A 21215-nucleotide genomic window follows, 5' to 3' on the forward strand; every position below is an offset into this window, starting at 1 on the left:
CATCATGTAACTTACGTTTCCAATAGAATCTACACAACGTATTCATTAGAACTTCACTGTCATTCATTCAAAAGACTGCAACTTTACGTCATTCCTTTTTCACACTGACATCTTATTTCCACTTTAATTTCCACTCCCAGAATTTTATTTAATGCAGTGTATTTTTATGTTTGCAGGTCTTTTTATTTAAAATTACTTGAAATTTTATTGAATATTATAATGATTAGTAGTAAAAATTTGATTGAAACAATATATTATAAATTTTAATCATTGTTACACATACTTAGTAAAATTTTATTGGCTACAACTCAATATCTATTGATGAATGCCATTTATTGTTAGAAAGCGATAGGATTTAATCTCAATTCTATTTCTATTTTTGGATTTTATAGATGCAGGCATGGAGAAGCACTGTTTTCATAAGTGGATGAAAATAGAGCTTTGTTATAACAAAAATCACTCGATTCTTTCAACTTCTGAATTACATGCGAGGAGTGTCATAGTAATCTCTCATTAAATATTATTTTAACTCATAACAAACCACTTAAGGTTCTCCTTCAAATTTGTTGAAAGCAACAAATTAGAATCCACCTGAATTACTAAAGGATTGATCATCCAGTCATGAGTCAATTACTTACCGGTTCTGGGAAGTAACAGAAGACAATCATCTCACAAACAGTCATTCTAAGTCTGAGTGTTAAGTAAGGTGAATTTGTCACCTGGATGACATAAGATGCCACCAGTATTTCTCACAGATATTCTGCTTTGTTCTTTAGGGACTCTGCATCAATGGAGCAGTGCTTTCTTTGAGTGAAATTATCATCATTCTTATCACCCCACTCTACAAATATCTGAATTAATATATTGGCCAAATGCTCGATTTAAATACCAAACTACCCACTCTTAAGAGAAGACAAGGAAAGACTAGAAGCCTGAATGCAAGTTTTGGTGCCTTACGTTGGAGGCTTCTCTGAAAGCAATATTGAAATTGTCCCTTTGATGCTCTAGAAAAGTACCATCCAATGGAAGTAAAATGCAAGCCACATAGGGTAATTAAAAATTGTATCATATTTTAAAAAGTTAAAAGAAACAGGTGATATGAATATTGTATATAATGCAGTATTTCCAAAATATTGTCATTTCAATATTCAATCATTATAAAAAATTTCAGATGAGATAGTTGATATTCTTTTTGTTTTGGGGTGCTAGGTGCTTGAAATCATGTAGTATTTTACACAAACAGCAAATCTTAATTCTGACCAGCTGCGTTTCAGGCACTCAGTACCCACGCGTGACTTGTAGCTACTGTGTGGGACCACACAGCCCTTGAGGCACACATTGTAGTGGGATTTGGGATGGATGAGAGGTAAGACTTTTTTTTGTAAAAAAAGAATATGGTGAACAAGAAGGTAATGGTCAGAAAGGAGAACAGACCTATCCATGCCCTCATTCAGCTGTGAAAGGTACCTTTTACCCCTGGGTCTCTGCTGTACAGCCGTATAACCCGGCCCTAGTGTACCCCAAGACATAGAGGTTCCTAAGTCTGACGACCATTATTTTAAGATGGATTCTGACTGCCAAGGTCTTTGGGAATGACACAATAATAATGAAATTATACATCCTTATCTTCTGAAGGAGACCTAGTCAACTATCCTTCTAAAATTCTGGACCAAGTGAAAACAAAAATTCAGGAGGCAAAAGATTAGTAGAAGATCCAGAAATCCCTTGTTACTCTGTCAGCAATACCCTGCTCTAATTTTTTAAGATGAGGTTGACAACTACCTCATGACAAGGAAAGATTTGTTTGGTGATCATTGGGGGATGCTTTCCCCTCTGACTATGCTGGAGATCACACGGGGTCATATGAAAGTCATCAACCTAACATCAGATTACTTGGGGAGGTGAAGGTTTCCTATGTTATGGCACAGAAATGACAAAGAATCTCTTTCTTACTTTGATTTTCTTAGGGCACTTCTAGGACTTGTTCTAGCTCTTTCTAAGTTCTGGTATGCCTTTTCAAAGGAACACAGATGCTTGTCCTAAAAGGTGAGTGTGAGGAAATACTTTGTGATACAAAATACCATTGACCAGGTGGTTCATAACAACATAATTTTATTTCTCACAGTTCTGGGGCCAGGAAGGCCAAGATCAAGGTGCTGGCTGATTTGGTTTCTGGTGAGAACTCTCTTCCTGGCTTGCAGGTGGTTGCCTTCTGTGTCATCACATGGTGGAGAGAGAAGTCTGGTATCTTTTCCTCTTCTTAGGAGGACACCAGCCCTCTCAGATTAGGGGCCCACCCGTACGACCTCATTTAATCTCTATCACCTCCTCACAGGCCCTATCTCCAGATGTCTTAGTTCCGGCTACTCTAACAAAGTACCATACCCTGGGTGGCTTAAACAATACAAATTCGTCTTACAGTTCTGGAGCCTGGAAGTCCTAGATCATGGTGGTGCTAGTATGGTTGAGTTCTGATGAGGGTCTCCTCTGACTTGCAGACGGCTGACTTCTCCATGTGTCTTCACAGGGCAGAGGGCAGAGAGGGGAAGAAACTTTCTCTGACTCTTCTAAGGGCACTAATCCCATTCATGAGGTCTCTACCCTCTTGACCTCATCTGACCCTAATTACCTCCCAGAGGCCCCACCTCCTAATATCATCCCACTGGGGAGGAGGATTTCAACATATGAATCAGGTGGCAGGGCACAAACATTCAGTCCATAACACTGAATAGAGTTGCATTGGGGGTTCTGGCTTCAACATAGGAATTTGGGGGTGGGGGGGGATGTTTCAGTTCAGTCCAGAGAAGACAGTAAGGTAGTTAAGAGTATGGAATTCCATTTCAGAAGACTTCCAGATAAATACATAAAGATTAGCATCTGCCTGGATGATTTCCTTAGGATGAAATTCTGTTACCTGGAGGCCAAAGGCTGGTTTAATATTTTCCAGAATTCCAAGTCTTTGTATAACATCGTTCTCTGTCATCTCCGTATGAAATGAAATAGTTTTATTTTCATAAAATAACTTTCACTATGACCCATATTTCTCCCAAGAAAAACTCTTGGGGACAGTTTTGGGGGTTTCCAGGTAAACTAATATTACTGCTAGATATTTTTTCTAATGAAGTATTTCCCCTATTTTTTTCTCTATAAAGTTATTTCTTGTAGTCTCAGAATTTCAAAGACATAGTAGGTTCCCCCACCCATCCTGTTTAAAAATGAACATTCCACAATCAAGAGGCATGCTGGGAAAGAGGGTATTTCAAATAAATACTTGGGTATTTCTAGAGTAGTTAATTTCTAAATGAAACTAGCAATACTTCCTTTCAAGCTTGAGTGCAGTGCATGAACCTGTGAAACTACAATAAACTAAAAAGTACCTTTCCTGTGAATACCTTAGAAACTGGTGTACAGAATACACTTGAAATCTATTGCTGTGACAGTGGGAAATTCCATAGAATAGAAATATAGGGTGTTTTGACTTTGCTGTAAAATATGATATTTATGGTATTGAAAAGGGAGATATGCATCCAACTTGTACTAAGCTCCTTATACAGAATCAAAAATCAGCCAAACAAACCAACCAACACTCATATGGCTCTGCAGTGTTCTTTGTAAACAGTAATTGCAAGTAAAGTCTGAAGTGTTCATAGAAAAGGAACTCACTAACTATTCTAGGTAAAGCCACTGAAAAAGTAGTTAGAGTAATTTGAGGTGATTCAAAATGTAAGTTACCAAGTCCAAGGTACAAATTACAATATCATCATATAACTTTAAGTTATCTAATTTAGGAAGGTTTGATACTAACGGAAAGCTGAAAACTCAATGGAATTGTCTCTAGCAATGTTATTACCATGTTTCCCCAAAAATAAGACATAGTTGGACCATCAGCTCTAATGCATCTTTTGGAGCAAAAATTAATCAAAGAATCGGTATTGTGTTATATTATATTATTATATTATATTATATTATATTATATTATATTATATTATATTATATTATAAGACCGGGTCTTATATTGTATTAAAATAAGACCGGGTCTTATATTAATTTTTGCTCCAAAAGATGCATTAGAGCTGATGGTCTGGCTAGGTCTTGTCTTCGGGGAAACACGGTATATAGACTTTTACTTAAGCTTATAGATTTTTTGTTATTATCTATTCACCTTGACATAATCAGCTAATTGTAATTATATCACAGTTCATGGGCTAACTTCTTCTAAGAAACTGTAACTTAGTTTTTTACTTATTTAGTTTAATACACTTACTTGCTAATAATTTAGTTTTGTAATATCCATAAAAAGTTTAGCATATTCCAATACGCACATAAATATTAAAAATGCACACATGCACCTCTGTGTTTATGTATTATGTGTGCTATAAAACATATACACAGTAGACATTTTTAAAAGATTAAAGATAAAATAATTAACATTTAAATAAAAATTTTTCTATTGACGTACAAAATAAGAACAATGTGACTTCTTCTGTTCTAGGATCCCATTCAGGATATCACATTACATTTAGTTGTCGTGTTTCCTTAGGCTCTTCTTGACAATGATAATTACTCAGACTTTTTTTTGTTTTTGATGATCTTGACAGTTTTGAAGAGTGCTAGTCACGCATTTTGTAGGATGCCCCTCTAAGGGAATGTGTAATTTGTCTGATGTTTTTCTCATAATTATGCTGGGGTTATGGGTTTTGGGAAGATTACAGAAGGCCAGTGCCATTTTCATTAGATCACATTAAGGTTACAATCTATTAACATTATTTTTCACCAAGCTCAGGTCACATGGTACATTGGTGGCTCCTGGATAAGCATTCAGTCTCTACTAGGGTCCAGTAGCAAGCCATAAGCTGTTTCTCAATAGGAGAATAGTTACCGAGAGGGTGGCAGTGCTTTGCTCCAAAATCCTGAGGGTTTGCATTGTGATTGACTTATAGGAACTTGCCAAAGGCTACAAATAGCAGCTCTATCCACCGCCACCATTCTAGCGCCGTTAAATCTGCTGGATTGTATGACCCAAGTGACAGAACAGCCTGGACCTGTTGTGGAGCCTTCTCATCTCTAACTAGGTGTTGTGCCTCTTTTTAAGTACTAGGAGGGGCCAGATGGAACAACTTATCCTTTACCTTTGAGGTGACATCTTGATATATCCCACACCACTGGACCCCTAGAAATTTCACTGAGGTAGAAGGCCCTTGAATGTTGTGGGATTTATTTCCCATCCTCTGGCATGCCAATATCTTACCAATACGTGTACAGTAATGGCTACTTCCTGTCTACCAATCAGCGTATCATCATCAATGTAATAGGCTAGTGCGATGTTCTACGGAAGGGGAAGAGGGAAGGGATCGAAGTCCCTGCAGACTAAATCACGACATAGGGCTAAAGAGCTGCTAAATCCTCTGTTTGGACAGTGAGGGTGTATTACCTGCCTTGCCAGTTGAATTCAATTCCTTCTGGCAGTCTTTTCCAACAAGCATAGAGGGGAAAGCATTTGCCAAATCAATACCTGTATACCAGGTACCACATAGGAAATGTGTTGATATGCTCAAGCAGTGAATCTACATCTGGAATGACAGTGCAACTGGAATTACCACATAATCAGATTTAGGAAAATCCACTCTCGTACCCAAGATCCAGCTGCCTTCAGATCATGCCAAATAGGTGAGCTGAAAAGGGGTGTGGGCTTGCTGTGCTTCAGCTCCCTCCTGGCCTGTGTCTCCGTGCTCACTGCTGCAATGAGCTTCCTCAAAAGTTTCCCGCCACCAGGGTCAGCTGAGGGGCTCCGGCAGCAGCAGCCAGACACTGAGAGGGCTGTACTGAACGGGAAGGGCCTCGGCACTGGCACCCTTTACTTCACTGAGAGCCGCCTGTCTTGGTTAGATGGCTCTGGATTAGGATTCTCACTGGAATACCCACCATTAGTTTGCATGCGGTATCCAGGGACCTAAATGCATACCCACGAGAGCATTTGTATGTTATGGTTAATGCCAAATTTGAAGGAATTGTCATTTGGCACCCTTGAAGCTTAGATCAGTATACATTGTGCTTCCAAGAGTTTAGGATACAACCTGTTTTGTCTTGTTCTCTTCTCAGTGGGGGATGACTTTGCTCTCCCCCTATATTTGGCAATGACATTTTGATTGTTGTGACTGGAGGGGGGAGGAGCCCTCCCGACATCTAGTGGGTAAGAGGCCAGGGAGGCTGCCAAACATCCTACAACGCACAGCACAGCCTCCCAGGATGAAGAATTATCCAGTCAAATGTCAGTAGTGCTGGGGGTGGGAAACACTAGGACACAAGATTCCCAGGTTTTGCCGTTGGAGAGAACTATAAAGATTCATAACAACCTAGTGAAGTTAATGAAAGATGGAGTAAGAAATAGAAAAAATCCAGTTTTTAGGCTGTTGACTGGGTTGAAAGGATTCCAAATGGAAAACAAGTTAGGCATAAAATAAAAACTTGTGTTTGATTTTTGTAAGTGTAACTAAATAAACAATTGATACTCTGTATTTTGTTAGTTTAGTATGTTCATCTTTTGTGGAAATACAGAACTTGGGGGTTGAAAAGACATTGATTATACTTTTAGTAAACTTTTGCTTTTAAAATAATGGGTTGCTTTTCTTTGAAATAGTTTATAAGAGACAGTCCCATAAGTTTGCCTGTTGAGCTATTGCACATTAAAATTTGGGATTTTAATGTGATTTCAGATAAAAGATGACCATTTATATTCAGTGTGACAATAAGTACTTAGTCATTTTTAGGGCTTTTGGCAAGCCCTGCCTCATTAAGTGGAAATAATTCAGCTATCTGAAAATAATTTTGTTGTAAGATTTCAAACTTTTGCCATTGGAAAGCTTCCAAAGATAGATAAAAATCTAGTGAAGTTTGAAAGAGATGGTAAGGAAAAGTAAAAGCCATTGACCTTAGGTTACAGTAAGACTTTCAAATGAGGAGGTAACTTTCTGTTTAGTAAATACAAGTATGATTTCATAACCAAGAGTATTATAGCTCATGTTCAGTTTAAAGCATCATTCATTCACAGAAATGCAAAACTTTAGACGCACCCTTGTCTGCCAGTTCCAAATGCTGGTGTGAAATGCCCATAAATAGTGTAGGGCAGTGGCACTGGGCAAAGGTCTATGTCAGAAGATAAGGTTAGAGAGGGAGAGTTTGAATAAAGCCAGCTGAATAGAAGAGCACACTGAATAAGGAGATTGTCATTAACTTGGTGGGCAAGTCATTTTCATCTCTCTGCACCTCAGTTTCATCCAGAAAAATTAGGGGATTGTAGTAGTCTTTAGTTCTTAAACCTGGATGTACTTTAGAAACACCTGGGCTCTTGTTAAAAATGCAAATACTGGGAGTCCCAGACTACTGTGTTTCCCCGAAACCGAGACCTAGCCGGACAGTCGGCTCTGGTGTGTCTTTTGAAGCAGAAATTGATATGAGTCCTGGTCTTATTTTACTGTAATATGAGACCAGGTCTTATGTTGGTTTTTGCTCCAGGAGATGCATTGGAGCTGATTGTCCAGTTGGGTCTTGTTTTCGGGGAAACATGGTGGGAAATAAGGATTCAGTAGGTTTGGAGTAGGTGTTTTTAAATTGAAATGGATGGGATGATGATTAACCCTTTCTTACTAAAATAAGTAGGACTTTTCTGTCTTACTAGAAAGTAGAATCCTCTTGGATTATATTTGTTTCAGTAGTTTTCCAGTTCTGTTTGTCTGGAACCACTCTTCTCATAAGTTACACATGCTTGGATCCTATTTTCCCAGCCTTTGTTCATTTTATCCCGATTCTCCAAGCTTCAGATTTTTTTTTCTTCTTTCCTTTACCTCCATAAACTTCTTTAAATTGAACCATCAGCTTATTATTCTAGAGTGGGAGGGACTTTTTCCTTTGAGTCCATCTAGATTCTCAATTACTGTTATACGAATATGTATTATTTTTATAATTTAAAAAGTGATGTTCAGAGGTGGTCGGTTAGCTCAGTTGGTTAGAGCATGGTGCCAGGTAATAACACCAAGGTTGCCAGTTCAATTCCCGCATGGGCCACTGTGAGCTGCGCCTGCCTTTAAAAAAAAAAAAGTGATGTTCTGTTACAGAATAATAATTACAGTATGATACCATTGTGGTTTTCAAAATACATTGAAAAAGTTTGGTAGTACCATAACATATTCAACTATTTAGAATTATCCAATATTTTGTATTATTTTACTTGTTTACATAAAGAAGACATGTATGTTATATTTAACAATATAATAACTAACAGGACAGGGAAAGTCCTATTAAGTCTGTTATTTAAAACTGTTAATGGTGACTATTTAAAGCATTTTCCCTTTTTGCTTATCTGTGTTTTTTCATTATTCTACAGTAAGCTTGTATGACTTATAAAAATAAAAGTTAAAAAAAAAGAAAAAAGAAAAGGGGTGTGGTGGGTATCACAACCTCTGCAACTTTCAAGTCCATGATGGTGGTGCCAATCCTTGCAATTCCTCCAAGAATGTGGTATTACTTTTGCTTTATACATATTTTTATTTATTAAATTTATTGGGGTGACATAGGTTAATAAAATTATATAGGTTTCAAGTGTACATTTCTATAATACATCATCTATATATCACATTGTGTGTTCACCACTCAGAGTCAGTTCTCCTTCCATCAACATATATTTGACCCCGTTTTCCCTCCTTTACCCACTCCCTCCCCCTTTATCCTCTGGTAACCACTGATCTGTTGACTGTGATGAAATACCGCCATTTGTGACAACATGGATGGATCTTGAGATTATCATGCTAAGCAAAATAAATCAGACAGAAAAAGTCGAGAACCGTATGATTTCACTTATATGTGCTTTATATTTTTATAGGTAGAAAGAGTTCTAGTGGCTTCCATTCGGCCTTTCCTACCACAACTGCTTTCACTTGGGGAACACTGTGGGGATTCTGCTAGTTGCTGAGCATGTCTAATCATGCATTCTGGAACTGGGAAATAACCACAAGATGTGTTCAGAGACCCACTGGGCCTCCTGTAAGATCAACCGGAGCTAAAACTCCTTTGTTGTCTTGACCTCCATAAGCTCCTACTCTGATAGGCAGACACAATGATACATGGGGTTTCCCTGAATCAGTGTCAGGTTAGAGCCACTGTCTAATGCCCCAAGAATCTCATTATTTCCTTTCCCCCAATGCACAGTCACCCTGGTAGATGGCCATAAGACCATTTGGGAATGGCTGGGGGAAAAGACTAACAATATACATTTTTGGCAACGCAACAGGGGATGTCCTCAAAAGGACCCACGTCCCTTTCATTCAGGGTTCTTGGTGTGTAAACTGGCTCAGGTCTGGGAACTGCAAGTCATACATTTCTGATCAGTGCTTTAGTTCAGCTGTTCATTACAGTAACCACACCCACCTAGTTTTTGACAATTAAGTGCCACCCTTGGTCTCTGCCACCCTGGGATCCCATAATCCTCACTGAATTTAGAAATCCCAGTTTGATGGTAGCAGTTTCCACTGTAAGATACATCTGACTACAGAGAAGAACAATTGCAAATCTCTGCAAGGATGCTGGGGCTCCCCTCACCAATTTACTTCTCACAGTCCTGGTGAAGAGCATTATCCTCTGGACCCCTCCTGGGGTGGGTGAGCAGGTCTTACATGACAAATTCACTCTAACATTCCAATTCCCCCATGACTTTGGATAACTTCCTGGGCAGTTATCCTGGGCAGTCTGGCACTTCATTTAGTGTGGACACTTTGGGATGGATGGAAGTCAAGTGATGAATGGAGTTTTCACTCAGGGCCTCCTCACAGTGGGCCCAGTGAGTCCCCAAACCCATCTTTTGGTTAACTACCCAGTTCCACACACACAATATGTAGGAAAAGACATACTCAGCAAGTAATTGAACAAACTGTTACGTTTTTTCTAACCCTTTACAGTAAAATGTATCTAGAATATCTTAGTGGGCCCATATCAATAAATTTGGCTTGATAGCACTTTGTAATCCTTTATCTTGACCTCTTTATTAGTTTCCTATGGATGCTAGAGCAAAGTACCACAAACTGAGCAGCTCAAAACAACAGAAATTTATTCTCTTGCAGTCCTAGAGGCTAGATATTTGAGATCAAGTCGTCAGCAGGGCCTTACTTCTTCTGAAAGCTCTTTGGAATAAACTTTCCTCGCCTTTTCCTAGCTCCTCGTGGCTCCCAGCATTTCTTGCCTTGTAGCGACATCACTCCAATCTGTGCTTCCATCTTCACGTGTCCTTATTCCTTGTATCTATGTATCTCTACACCCTTTCCTCTTGTCATGACATCAGTCATTAGATTTAGGGCCCATTCTAATCCAGCATTACCTCATCTTAACTGATTGTATCTGCAAAGAACCTATTTCTGAAGGTTCACATTGAGGATCCAGGTGGCCATGAATGTGGGGGACACTCTTCAACCCAATATAATTCATATATTCGTTTGTAGGCTCTTAATTTTTTCAAGCATTTGTATGACTATAAAATTAAAGGGTAAAAACCCCCATAGTCCTTTGCAAATATTCTTTCCATCCACTTTCTCCCTCTGGTGCCACTACCATTGAGTCCCCTTCCGCGGGACTCCGTCTTGCTCCTTCCCAACCTTTCCTCTAACTGGAGACAACGGGATCCTCCAAATGAACCTTCTTCCTGTGTTTCAAGGAGGATCCAGCGCGAGCTCCTTTGTTGGCCTGCGGTAGCGTCTCATGAGCTGGTGTCCAGCGTCCTTCTCCGTTTCCTCTTTCAGCAGCAGCCTCCGGTACCTGCCCGCTCTGCCCCTGAACACGTGCAGGCTTCTCACCGCCGTGCCCCGCCTCCGTCCGTACCCGGCTCTGCCCCTGCAGCCTCGGGTGACCGCTGCTCATCTTTAGCGGCTGCCCCGCGACTTCCTCCTCAGAGATGAGCAATGTCACCTTCTGACCTTTTACATCTGTCAGCCTTTTCCCTTTGCTCTCGTTCCTCTCGAATCAGAATTTCTGTGGGGAAGAAGACAGTCCACGAACACACACTGCCGCGTGTGCTCAACTGTCCCGGAGAAGCAGCTCGCCCTCCCGCCCTCACACTGGGGAGGGGGCGCTCACCCCCAGGCCTCGGGCGACACGCCTGACCCCACACCGAAGGTCACAGCCCTCCGGCTCGGGGCGGGTGGAGACGGAACTGTCACTTGGGGAAGGCCAGGCAGGCCGCGCGTCACTGAGTCTGCCCACATCCCTCGCTTTACGGTTGAGGAAACCCCGGCTGGCCGAGAGCGACACTCGGAAGCCCCAAGTGACACCGCAAGGCGCCCAAACTCGTCAGCGCCCTTCACACCCGGGCCGGTCTTCCTTCTCCTCCTCACCGAGGCCGCGTCCCGCTGCGCGTCCAGTCCTCTCCTTCTCTTGCATCCCCGGCCGGCGTGACAGGAAGGAAACAACTGGACACACAGGGCGAGGGAAGCACTCGGCCGACCCGGGAGAGACCGCGGCGCGCGGAGCGGCGCATGCGCAGTGGCCGCGCCCGACGCCCTCCGCGCCGGCAACTCCGCCCGCGCGCGCATGCGCAGGTGCAGCGTCCCAACTCCCCGCCCCCGCGAGCCGCGCCCCCCTGGCTGCGGGTCAGAGGCCGCGGGGCGGGCGGCGGTGACGCGCGCGGAAGCGGCCAGTGCACCCTCCGAAGCCGGCAGGAAGCTGAGCGGCGGCAGCCACGGCCGTGCGCCCCGACGGGAGGGGCGCCGCGTCGCTCGGAGGTGGCTGATCCCCTGCGGCGCCGCCGGCGGCGGCCCCATGAGTCGGGGGACGATGCCCCATCCTGGAGCGTGGCCCGGCGCAGGCTGTGCGGAGAAGCCGGCGCTGGAGACGGGGGCCTCCTCGCCGGGCACGGCCAGAGCCGCGGTGCGGGAGGGCGGGAAGGCGGAGGCCGCTGGGCAGCCGCGGGCCGCGGTGCGGGGCCCGGCCGAGCAGTGAGTCCCGGGTCGCGGTGGGGACGGGCGGGAGCGCCGGGCTCGGTCCGCTCGGGAAGGCTGGGCGTGGGGCGGGCTCGGCAGCAGCCGGCAGACGGCCGGCCCTTCGTGCCCTCCGTTGGTGCGTGCGGTGGTCGGGGACAGGAATTTGAAGACACTCGTACCCAGTGCCTGGGTGCACATGCGCTCCCGGGGGTCCTCGCACTATGACGGTCATCCAGTGCCCCCGCGCCCTGTTTTTGGATGTCTGCCTAGCTCTGAAGTTAGAGAAAGCTCCAGAAACGTGGGAAACACACTCGAGAAGCGTAGGACATTATAACTAACTCCAGTGGCTCTTTGCTTCAGCCCGGTGGGAGGTAAGGTTGCTTCTGTCACGGCCAAAGGAAAACTGAGCCACGCGCCAGGTCTGGTCCTTGGAGGACAAGTCGCCGCTTGATGAGCGTCCCACGTGTTGGATAGACTTTGGACGGAGTCTGACCCAATTCTGTCTTGCTTGTTACAGGCTTAACTGGATAGCCCCACTCCCCCTGTATTTTTAAATACGAAAGGCAGCGCCGGGTAGATCCTTCCTTACAGAACTGTGAAGAAGGCGGCGTAGATCGGAAGCGTTTCTAGTTTCTGCAGGGGAGGGGGGTGGAAGCAGCATATAAACTTGAAGGCTGAAACTTTTTCTACAGTTTCCAAGTTCTAAGCACCTATAAGTGCGTTTGAATTCCAAAACGGAGGAAAGCACACCTATAACCCGTTTCACAAAAAGCTTGATTGGTGGGAAAGTTGAATGGTGACATGTGTTCAAATGCGCTTTTTCCTGTGCATTTCCTACCCTGAGATCCATCGCAGGCCTGTTAACGCAGACAGTGTATTATAATAACTTATTTGCATGGTTCTTTACCGTGGGCTATGACATTCTCATTTACTGGAGTGGAATTATCCACACTTAATGGCCACTGGGAAAGATTTCGAGTAGAAGGTCTCAAACTCCTGCCCCCAGGAGTGAGGCAGGTAACCTGAGTGAAGCTGGCCAGGTGTGGACCATGGGTTTCTGGAGAGCTGGGCCCATCTCTGTTGGGGACAGGGTTAGTCTCTTATTAAACAGTAGTGTTTTATTTTACATTTTAATTGAAACCACCAAGCAGACCCATGTGTAAGCTGGTGTGACCTGTGGCTGCAGTTTTGCTCCCTGTGTTGTGGAGGCCTGCCTCAGACTCTGCAGCCAGTAAAGGAGGGGGGCATCTTCTGCGTCTGGCCCACCACAGCCCATGCCCGTTGGTAACTGCTGCTGCCAGACTGCTGCTGCCAGACCCACTTAGTGGCCCTCAGATGCTGCGCCCCAGCCTCGGCCTGAACAGTTTCATGCCCTTTGGGTGATGCAGAAACCACGAAGCCAGATCTGTTCCCAAAAGTATGCATAGTGATTTGGCCACTGTCTCTGCGGGCTGTGGGTTCCAGAGTCTGAGCACCTGGGGAAATGGGTCATGGAGCACTCCTTCCTGAGGAGAGGTTTTGTGGCACAGGTGCCTCTTCTGTCTGTCAGTAGAATTACAGGCTTATTGTTGAAAGGAATCTAAAAACCCCACCTAGGTCTGTCATGTTACATTTTAGGAAACTTACAGATTCGATAGGTACAGTTTGGCCAGAGCGATACAGGCAGTAGTTTGGGGGCCAAGTTCCCTGATGCCTGGGTGGGAACCTCTTCCGTCTCTGGCTTCCTTAGCAAAGCCAGGCAGCGGGACATGATTTATCATGACTGTTGACTTCAGACGTTTTTCCCCCCTGGAATAGGTGTTTCAGTTTGCGGTTTATTTAGAACTTAATTTTTTTTCTTCCTGCTTTTGTTGTCATTGATGACTTCTCCTTTAACTCTCATAAGAGAACAGAGATGAGGAAGGAAAAGGAGGTGAAGATAACGTCAGATGTCTTCAAGTTCTCAACATCACATCTTATGTTTTGGGCCCTCTTGCCTATTATATGGGCAGTGGGCCTGCTTCTCTTTGTGCTGTGATCTTAAGGGCGAGAGAAACTGCACTGTATCATATACACGTTGCGTATCCTATGGTTTGTAGTATAATGTGTGCACATCAGTTCTTACGTGATGATACGTGCGGCCTAATCATTGGATGTAGATTTAAATAAATAGTGTAATGCCTAAATTACAATTTAAAATAGTTTTTGAACTCTGGTTTTCTGTCATGGGAGCCAAGTACCTTCTTCCCACCCAAAGAACTGGGTTTGCCCTACACAGGAATTGAGTAAAATATTTGCCCCTGGATATTTGAAACATCATAAAACTGCAGCTATTTTGAGATATCCTGTGGAGTCATTTTTAATACATTCAGTGGACAGTAATTATGAATACAAATCTTAGCCCAACTTTTGCAGCCATTATTCATTTGGGATGTGACTCTTTGAAAGGTGCGAAGGTGCGTAGAGGAAGGGATGGCTTATTTCCTAGGCCGTACTCTAGGGTACTTAGTCCTTTAGACTGAGCTCACTGCATTTCACGAGGGAGAGAAATAGTGGGGAAGAAAGACATTAGAAATCCATGGATAAGCAACTTTCTACATCTCCTTCCCTTCATTCCTCACCACCCTCCCCCCCAACCCTTCCTTCCTTCCTTCCTTCCTTCCTTCCTTCCTTCCTTCCTTCCTTCCTTCTTCCTTCTTCCTTCTTCCTTCCTTCCTTTCCCTCTTAGCTCATTTGAGAGCTGTGGTTGCCTGGCATCCCCTGGACAAGCCCTGAGGTGGGCTTACAAGATGACTTAGGGTCCTGTTTAAAGACGTCTTAGGTCAGACCAGATTTAGTTGACTTTTTTTGAACCTTCCTCATTGGTTGTATGTGCAGGTCTGTTATGCTTTGTCCCCTGCTCACCCCACCCCTATACTGAAACTTAGGCTGTGCCTACTTCTTGCCCTTAGCTAAGTTCATCCATACTATAGTCCTTGAGACCAAGATGGTCCTGGGACATGGTTGGGGGCCAAGCCAAACATGCTTAGGGGATTGAGAAGCGAGACTACACCATGGCCCTGCCTGATGGTGGGATAGAGTTTGAATCTGGGGTCCATAGTCTGTCTGTGGGTGGTTGGTGGGGAAGCGTATGTCTGTGAACACCTCTAAAATTGAAGACAAAAATTTTATGTGTATTTGTGTATTTCTGGGCTGAGGTTCTGATGAAAACTGGATTCTCAAAAGGGCTGTGAACACGATGTATTGTTAAAGCATTGTTCTTAGGCGTTGCTAAATATGCTATGGTGCCAATGCGTTTTTCCACCCGCCTCACACCTCAGCAGCTCCTAGGGGCTGTGTTTGATGGGGTAACAGCTACTTCGTCCTGCCCCTTCCTCCACCTGGATGAAGAGCCTGCTTCAGGGTCCAGAGTTGGGATGTCTCTGAGAATGAAACCCCATTGTTGAGGGTTCTGCGTTGTCCCCAGATACCTCTGGAAGTCACGTGGAGTAGCATGAGCCAGTCATGGAAAGTCCACTTACAGGAGGGAGGTGGAATTTTGGCCTGGGTGCCGGTACTTTCCTGTATTTGATGTGTTGTTCACTCATGTCTACAACCGCTGAGCAGTGGAGAAAGGCTGGGTTGAGTGGTCTTTGCTTTTCCTGTGCTCGTGTGGGAAGGTGCGTTAGTGGCACAGTGGTTGTTGACACTGTGTCATCGGCACTGCCTGGGCCATTAGTCTTCTAGGACAGGCAAAGTTGAGCGTGAACTGCCGTGTTTCAGTCCAGAGAGCTGAACACAGTCATACCCAGTTTAGCTTTTTAGACAACTAAGGGGAAGTTGGTACAATTGTTCACAGTTGTGAATGATTAAAATGCTATCTTGTCAGCATAGACGTCAGCACTGACTTTTTTCATATCACACATTTACTTGTATCAGAAATTGAAAAATTAGCTTCACAGAAGTGTCTTCTGCTTCACTGAGCTCTGTGCATTTAGCTTATAGCTTTTGTTCTTGGGAATAGTCCACTTTTGTCTATATGAGGTAAACATTTTTAAATTAAGTTTTCAAAAATATATTGTTATGCATGTCTTCGAACAGGAAGAAGAAGGTTATAATTTGGAAGGTATCATCATGTAACTTAATGGTGTATATTGCTTTACTATTAAGAATAAAATATTTCACCTCTAGCTTAAGAGAAAATGGGGCTTAAATATACACTGATGCTAAACTAAAAATTTTCCAAGTAGGAATTGTTAGCATTTTGGTTTTAAAATTTAATTCAACTATATAATTGTGTGTGACTGGTCCCCAAGAAATCAAGTCACATTTATGACTTTGTTTTACTTTTCTTCAGAACTTTTCTGTATATCTGTGTGTTTTCTAGAAGGAAAGTTTGCTGTGGGGATCATTTAAGTCTGTGGGCGTCATGGCCTCTTTTGTTCCAAAGAGTGGATTTTATCATATCATGTAATAATCCCGTGTCCTAGCGTTTCTTCACTATTCCCTTCCCATAACAAAATTCAAACCTCTAGCTATTTCAGATTCACAGCTTTAAACATAATTTCATTTTGTTGTTATTTTTAGCTTTAATATTTTGATACTTAAAAAAAGTTAAAGCAAAAGTTTATTGAGTGAAGTATTTTCTTAAGTAAAATTAGTTTTATTTTTCTTGCTTTCACACCTCTCTCTTTCCAGTTGACTGTCCTTATGTTGGATGAATATTTCATTTTGGTTGTTGAATGTCTTTTCTGACCATATTGATTGAGCTTTATGGCTTAAATTTAAAAGGTATCTTCTCTCCGAGGAAGTACAGCCTATGGATCATTTTTAAGATGGCTTTGAAGGCCATATTACAGTTTCCTTGGTGGCCTTGGAAAGTTAGCAGGTGTCACTGGTGGCCATGGACGTTACCAAACATTTGTGCACAGGATCTGAATGAAATCTAGTGTGGCTGAAATACTTTGAATATACTCTGAGCCCCATTCATCAGTTTTCTGCTCTGCTACTTTTGTGTATCAGAGTCACTGCTTTTTTATTTCTAATAATCTCATTTTCTGTTTCTGTCTTCACTTTGCATTTAGTTCTATTGATTTCTTTCTGTTCCCCTCCTGTTGACCTTTGTGGGAATTTGTATTTGTGGCTGTACTGAGCACTGTTTGTTTAGAGAATCCCATCTGGGCACTGGTGTTGTGACTGAAGTTTGGTTATGTTGTAGATTAGAAAGGAAGAGGACAGAAGTAGAGCCAAATGTGCGTGCAGCATAGCCAAAGAATTCTCTGGAAGTAGACTTTTTAATGACAAATACGTTCGTAGTCTGTTAGAAGTAGGAGCTGGAAGAGGAAGCATGTCAGTCATATAGCAGAACTGACACCTTTAGTCACTTTTTATTTTAGGTGTTCGATATATACGTATCATCCCTGTGAATCTGGCTTGTGTTTGTTTTTAACGCTGGCACAGGCTCTGGGTGACATCACACCTTTTACTTGAAATCTGACTGAAGCCGGAGGACATGGAAAGTACCTTTTCCCTAATATGTCCCCTCGACCCCGAGCATTAATAAAAATAGGCACACACACACCATCACCTTTATTTGAGAGAGGAAAACAAGGGTAAGAAATGATCCTTGGGTGAATTGTTTATTCATACTTTGCACAAATGGACATAGTGTGAGAATTAATAGCAATAGCTAACTCTTTTGAGTGCTAAGCATTTTACATGCATTTATTCTCAGCAATCTTTTGAGGTGGGTGTGCCTACTGGCCTTTACAGTTGGTTACATTTAGGTGCTGAGAGGTGTCGTTGCTTTTGTTTCGTGGTCATGCGTAAAGCTAACAAGGACGGGAGTGAGGACATTCTAACTTCTGGGTCCCCACACTGCAGCAGGTCACCGCACAGCGTGTGTCCTGCTGTGTCAGGCAGTGCGCGGTCAGGCAGTGGGAGTGGCAGAGCCCGGCACAGGGTGACAGAGCTTGGATTGGTGTGCGTGGGGGTAAATCACGGAGTACCGGCTTAGGGCCACACGTAGACTCCTGCTTCCTTGGGAGCCTTTGAAGGGTTGCAGCGGGTGGGCAGACGCAGGCATTCTCTCAGCACCCCTTCATCTGTCTCTTTCCCTCGCACCCGTCCTCTCTCCCCCACCTGTGCTAGGCCGTGGACAACAAGCGCGGGTGCTAAGGGACCTGGGTGTGGGAGGGTTTCAGTCATTCATTTCATTCCTTATTTTTTCTTGCCCTTATTTATTAGCGCTACCCTGTCCTGGAGCCCCCGGTCTGGTGTTAGGGCGGGGTGTGCTGTCATGCAGAAGGGGTACAGGAAGCTGAGGGTCTGATTATTGCTCGTGTCTGCATCAGCCACTTTCCTTGTTTTCAGCTCTGGGTGTCTCCTGGACCTTCTGAAGTACCTGCCACCTCCAATTCCCAGACCTTTCTGGGGTTCTACAGGGTTTACTGGTCTCCCCTTCAGGCAGATGCCCCTCTGCCGACAGCGAGACCCCCTGTCCTCCGTCATTTACTACTCCTTCATCCACTTTTGGACTGTTTGGGTTGTCACGTGTTGTGGTTTCAGCAGAGATAGTGGTTCTGTTTCCCATAGTTGTCATGTGGTGTATCTTAAAGGGAAAGAAGGCACCCTAAAACCAGAAGTCCCGTTCTTCATCCTCGTCTAGCAACCAGTGGAGTTTTCTCCCTTCCTAGTACTTAGTAGGTTCTTGTTAGTTCACTAAGTGACACCAGACTCTTTAGGAAGCAGTTACATATGTACCAAGTCAGCAGTGGTGGCAGCAATTAAAGTATGTGGGACTTAGGGATATGCTCAACAGAACATGGGCGGCTGCTTGAATGTGGGGGTCCAGGAGCAGCAGGAGCCTCGGAGGTTTTAGCTTTGGGGACTTGTAATAATCGATGCTCTCCTATCGTTTTTAGAGTAGCTGTTGTAAAATTTGCTTCTGCCATTTTAAAGTCAGCAATTGGCCTACGCACCTATAAAAATACTCTCAACAGCACTGTCTCCATCCTTAGAACTTCATAGCATCGTGACGGCTTCACAGATAAGACGCATGCGAAGATGCTTCCATATGTAGTGGGGACATTAATAGACATTACAGCTGAAGTAGCCGGGTAGCAGTGGAGTGATGTAAAACGTCCTATTTAAAGTAAGAAACTCTGAAATGGGGTGATAGGAATATGAGCATCTAAGGTGAAAGACCCATACTTTATCAGATTGTTAGCATGAAATGTGAAAAAAATTAAGCTTTGTCTTATCAGTTTTTGTAAGCACCTGCATACTGTGATAAAGGGGAAAATGTCAGTGCAGCAAATTTTTGAAATGTCTAATTTTGTGTGATTTCAGAGAGGAGGACATATATCGTTCTGAAGATGAAATAGAAAAGGAGAAAGAATTACTTATACATGAAAGAGAGTCATCAGGTATGTTTGGAATTATTTACAGAGTTCTTACTGTTTATAGTAGAAAATGCTGTTAAATGCGTATATCCATTCTCATAAAATATTAAGATGTGCTTCCTAGGAAATACTCTGATGCACATGGTGTTGTCTGCATCCGAGGACTCATTTTGCTAACGTGTGTTTGAGGAACACTGACTGTTTCCTGAGGTTTAACATTTTAATCCAAGTAGTCTCCCTGCATTCTTTGCATTCATGTCATTTTTGCACCTGGGAGATTTATTTAATCCTTTCACGCACACGCTCTCAGTTGATTTCCTTACATTCTTAGAGAAAGTTTGGATGTGTGGTGCAGTTTTCATTGCAAATGGGAGGATTTACGGAGAAGCTGGCCTCTCGGGTCTTTGCATCAGACGCCATGTGAGTTTGACGGCCTTGTAGGAAAGACTGGTCATGATCAGTAGCACTGCTTCTCTCGTCATTTCCTGATTTTGTGTCCGTGTTTCTGCCCAGTCCTGACCGCTCTTCTCACCCCCAGCAGGGCCCGTGCACCCATCGCTGCTTGGGGACCCTCACTCCTAGCCTCGTCCACTGCGGGCACCGCTGGCAAGGCTGCATGTGCAAAGTACCGTCTGCCTTTACCCGCCGGCCTCATGCTGGAGCCGAGTGGGGCTGTGCCATTGGTGATTCACAGGGCCATTTGCTCTCTTATTACCTGTGTCATATGTGTGTTCCACTGGTTTGCTTTGAGAGCTAGCTGCTGTTTACTTTATGGTTAACAGAAAGTATCATGTGTAATTAGGAACAAATGGTAAAGTGATACAAAGTGGGATTTTGTTGATAATTTTCAAGTCTCCATCAGCAGGGAATTAATTGGTGGGACTCCACTGTGGTGGCCAGCGGAGGGGTTCTCTGTAGTGGTCCAGTTAGATGTGTTCCTGGGCCACACCGGCCGGGCCTCCACAGAACCGAGGAGGACACTCGCTTTCCACTGCTGCGGTTGCACAAAATTCACTTCTGGTGCAGACTCCTCCTTAGTCACTGTCCTGCGGAGGAAGTGTGCTTTGGCCACTGCATTCCTGCTGCGGGCACACTCACCTCTCGCTTCCTCTGTCACTCAGTGTGATGCTCTGCCGTCCGCAGGGGTATCGGGTGTCCCTGTGCAGCTTCTTCAGCTCGTCCGGGCCCTGTCACTTGCAGTTTGAGTCTGAGATTGGAACGGACCCCCTTTTACTCCTTGCATCTCAGCCCTCTGGTCACTGCCTTCCGGAAATAACACCCGTTAGACGTGCCTCTGTAAGAGTCTCTGTTTGAAAATTTCTATATTTCACTTTCTTTCTTGAATAACTCCAGGTGAATAGTTGTTTTCTCTCATCTTTTTGAAGATTTTATTCCGTTGTCTTCTGGTTTCTGTTGTCGTTAAAAACTGCAGTCAGACTAATCCTTGGTAGATAAGCTGTCTTTTCCAAACTCTTCCTTCTCTTTGTGTTCGGTTCTGCGGTGTCTCCTGATGTCTAAGTATGGATTTGTTTTCTTAACATATTGCTTGAGATTTTTTTCTGTTTGCATCCTTGAATGCCTAGTTTTCATCAATCCGGGAGAATTCTCAACCATTATCTTTATGAATATTGCCTTTTCCCTGTTCTCTGTTTTTGCCTTCCAGAACTCTAGTAGGTGTTTGCTAGCCCTCAGTCAGTTACCCAAGGCTTTCCATTACACATGCTTTCATGTATATTTTTTACCTTGTGGCTTCTGTTGCATTCTGGAGAGATTATTCATATCTATTTGCTTTGTCTTTTTTGGATAAATTCAGTGTCCCCCCCACCTCCAATTTACCTGGTCTTTTTTGGTAGTTTATTACCTTTTGTTCATGTTTTTTATTTCTTTAAGCATTTCA

At 43.6% G+C, this 21215-nt stretch overlaps 1 protein-coding gene and 1 long non-coding RNA gene across 4 annotated transcripts in view; one reads left to right on the top strand and one right to left on the bottom strand.

Moving 5' to 3' along the window:
• Positions 1-10079: 10079 nt before the first annotated feature.
• On the bottom strand, positions 10080-11576 carry LOC141570728 (uncharacterized). Its single transcript, XR_012495175.2, has 2 exons — positions 11373-11576; positions 10080-11010 (listed from the first exon to the last, which is right to left on the bottom strand). It is a non-coding gene; the product is annotated as an uncharacterized LOC141570728 (long non-coding RNA).
• A 40-nt stretch (positions 11577-11616) lies between these two features.
• OTULIN (OTU deubiquitinase with linear linkage specificity) overlaps positions 11617-21215 on the top strand; it is a 29521-nt gene continuing 19922 nt past the window's right edge. Inside the window, exons 1-2 of one of the 3 annotated variants that reach the window (XM_074329062.2) lie at positions 11617-11972; positions 19266-19342. In XM_074329062.2, coding sequence (XP_074185163.1) covers positions 11797-11972; positions 19266-19342 — 253 coding nt within the window. In that variant the 5' untranslated portion in view covers positions 11617-11796. The remainder of the gene's footprint in view (positions 11973-19265; positions 19343-21215) is intronic. The other 2 variants (XM_074329061.2, XM_019753534.3) reach the window with 2 other exon arrangements.

The sequence above is a fragment of the Rhinolophus sinicus genome, chromosome 3, assembly GCF_057876585.1.
Source record: "Rhinolophus sinicus isolate RSI-liver-muscle chromosome 3, RSI-T2T, whole genome shotgun sequence".
Taxonomy (NCBI): Eukaryota; Metazoa; Chordata; class Mammalia; order Chiroptera; family Rhinolophidae; genus Rhinolophus; species Rhinolophus sinicus.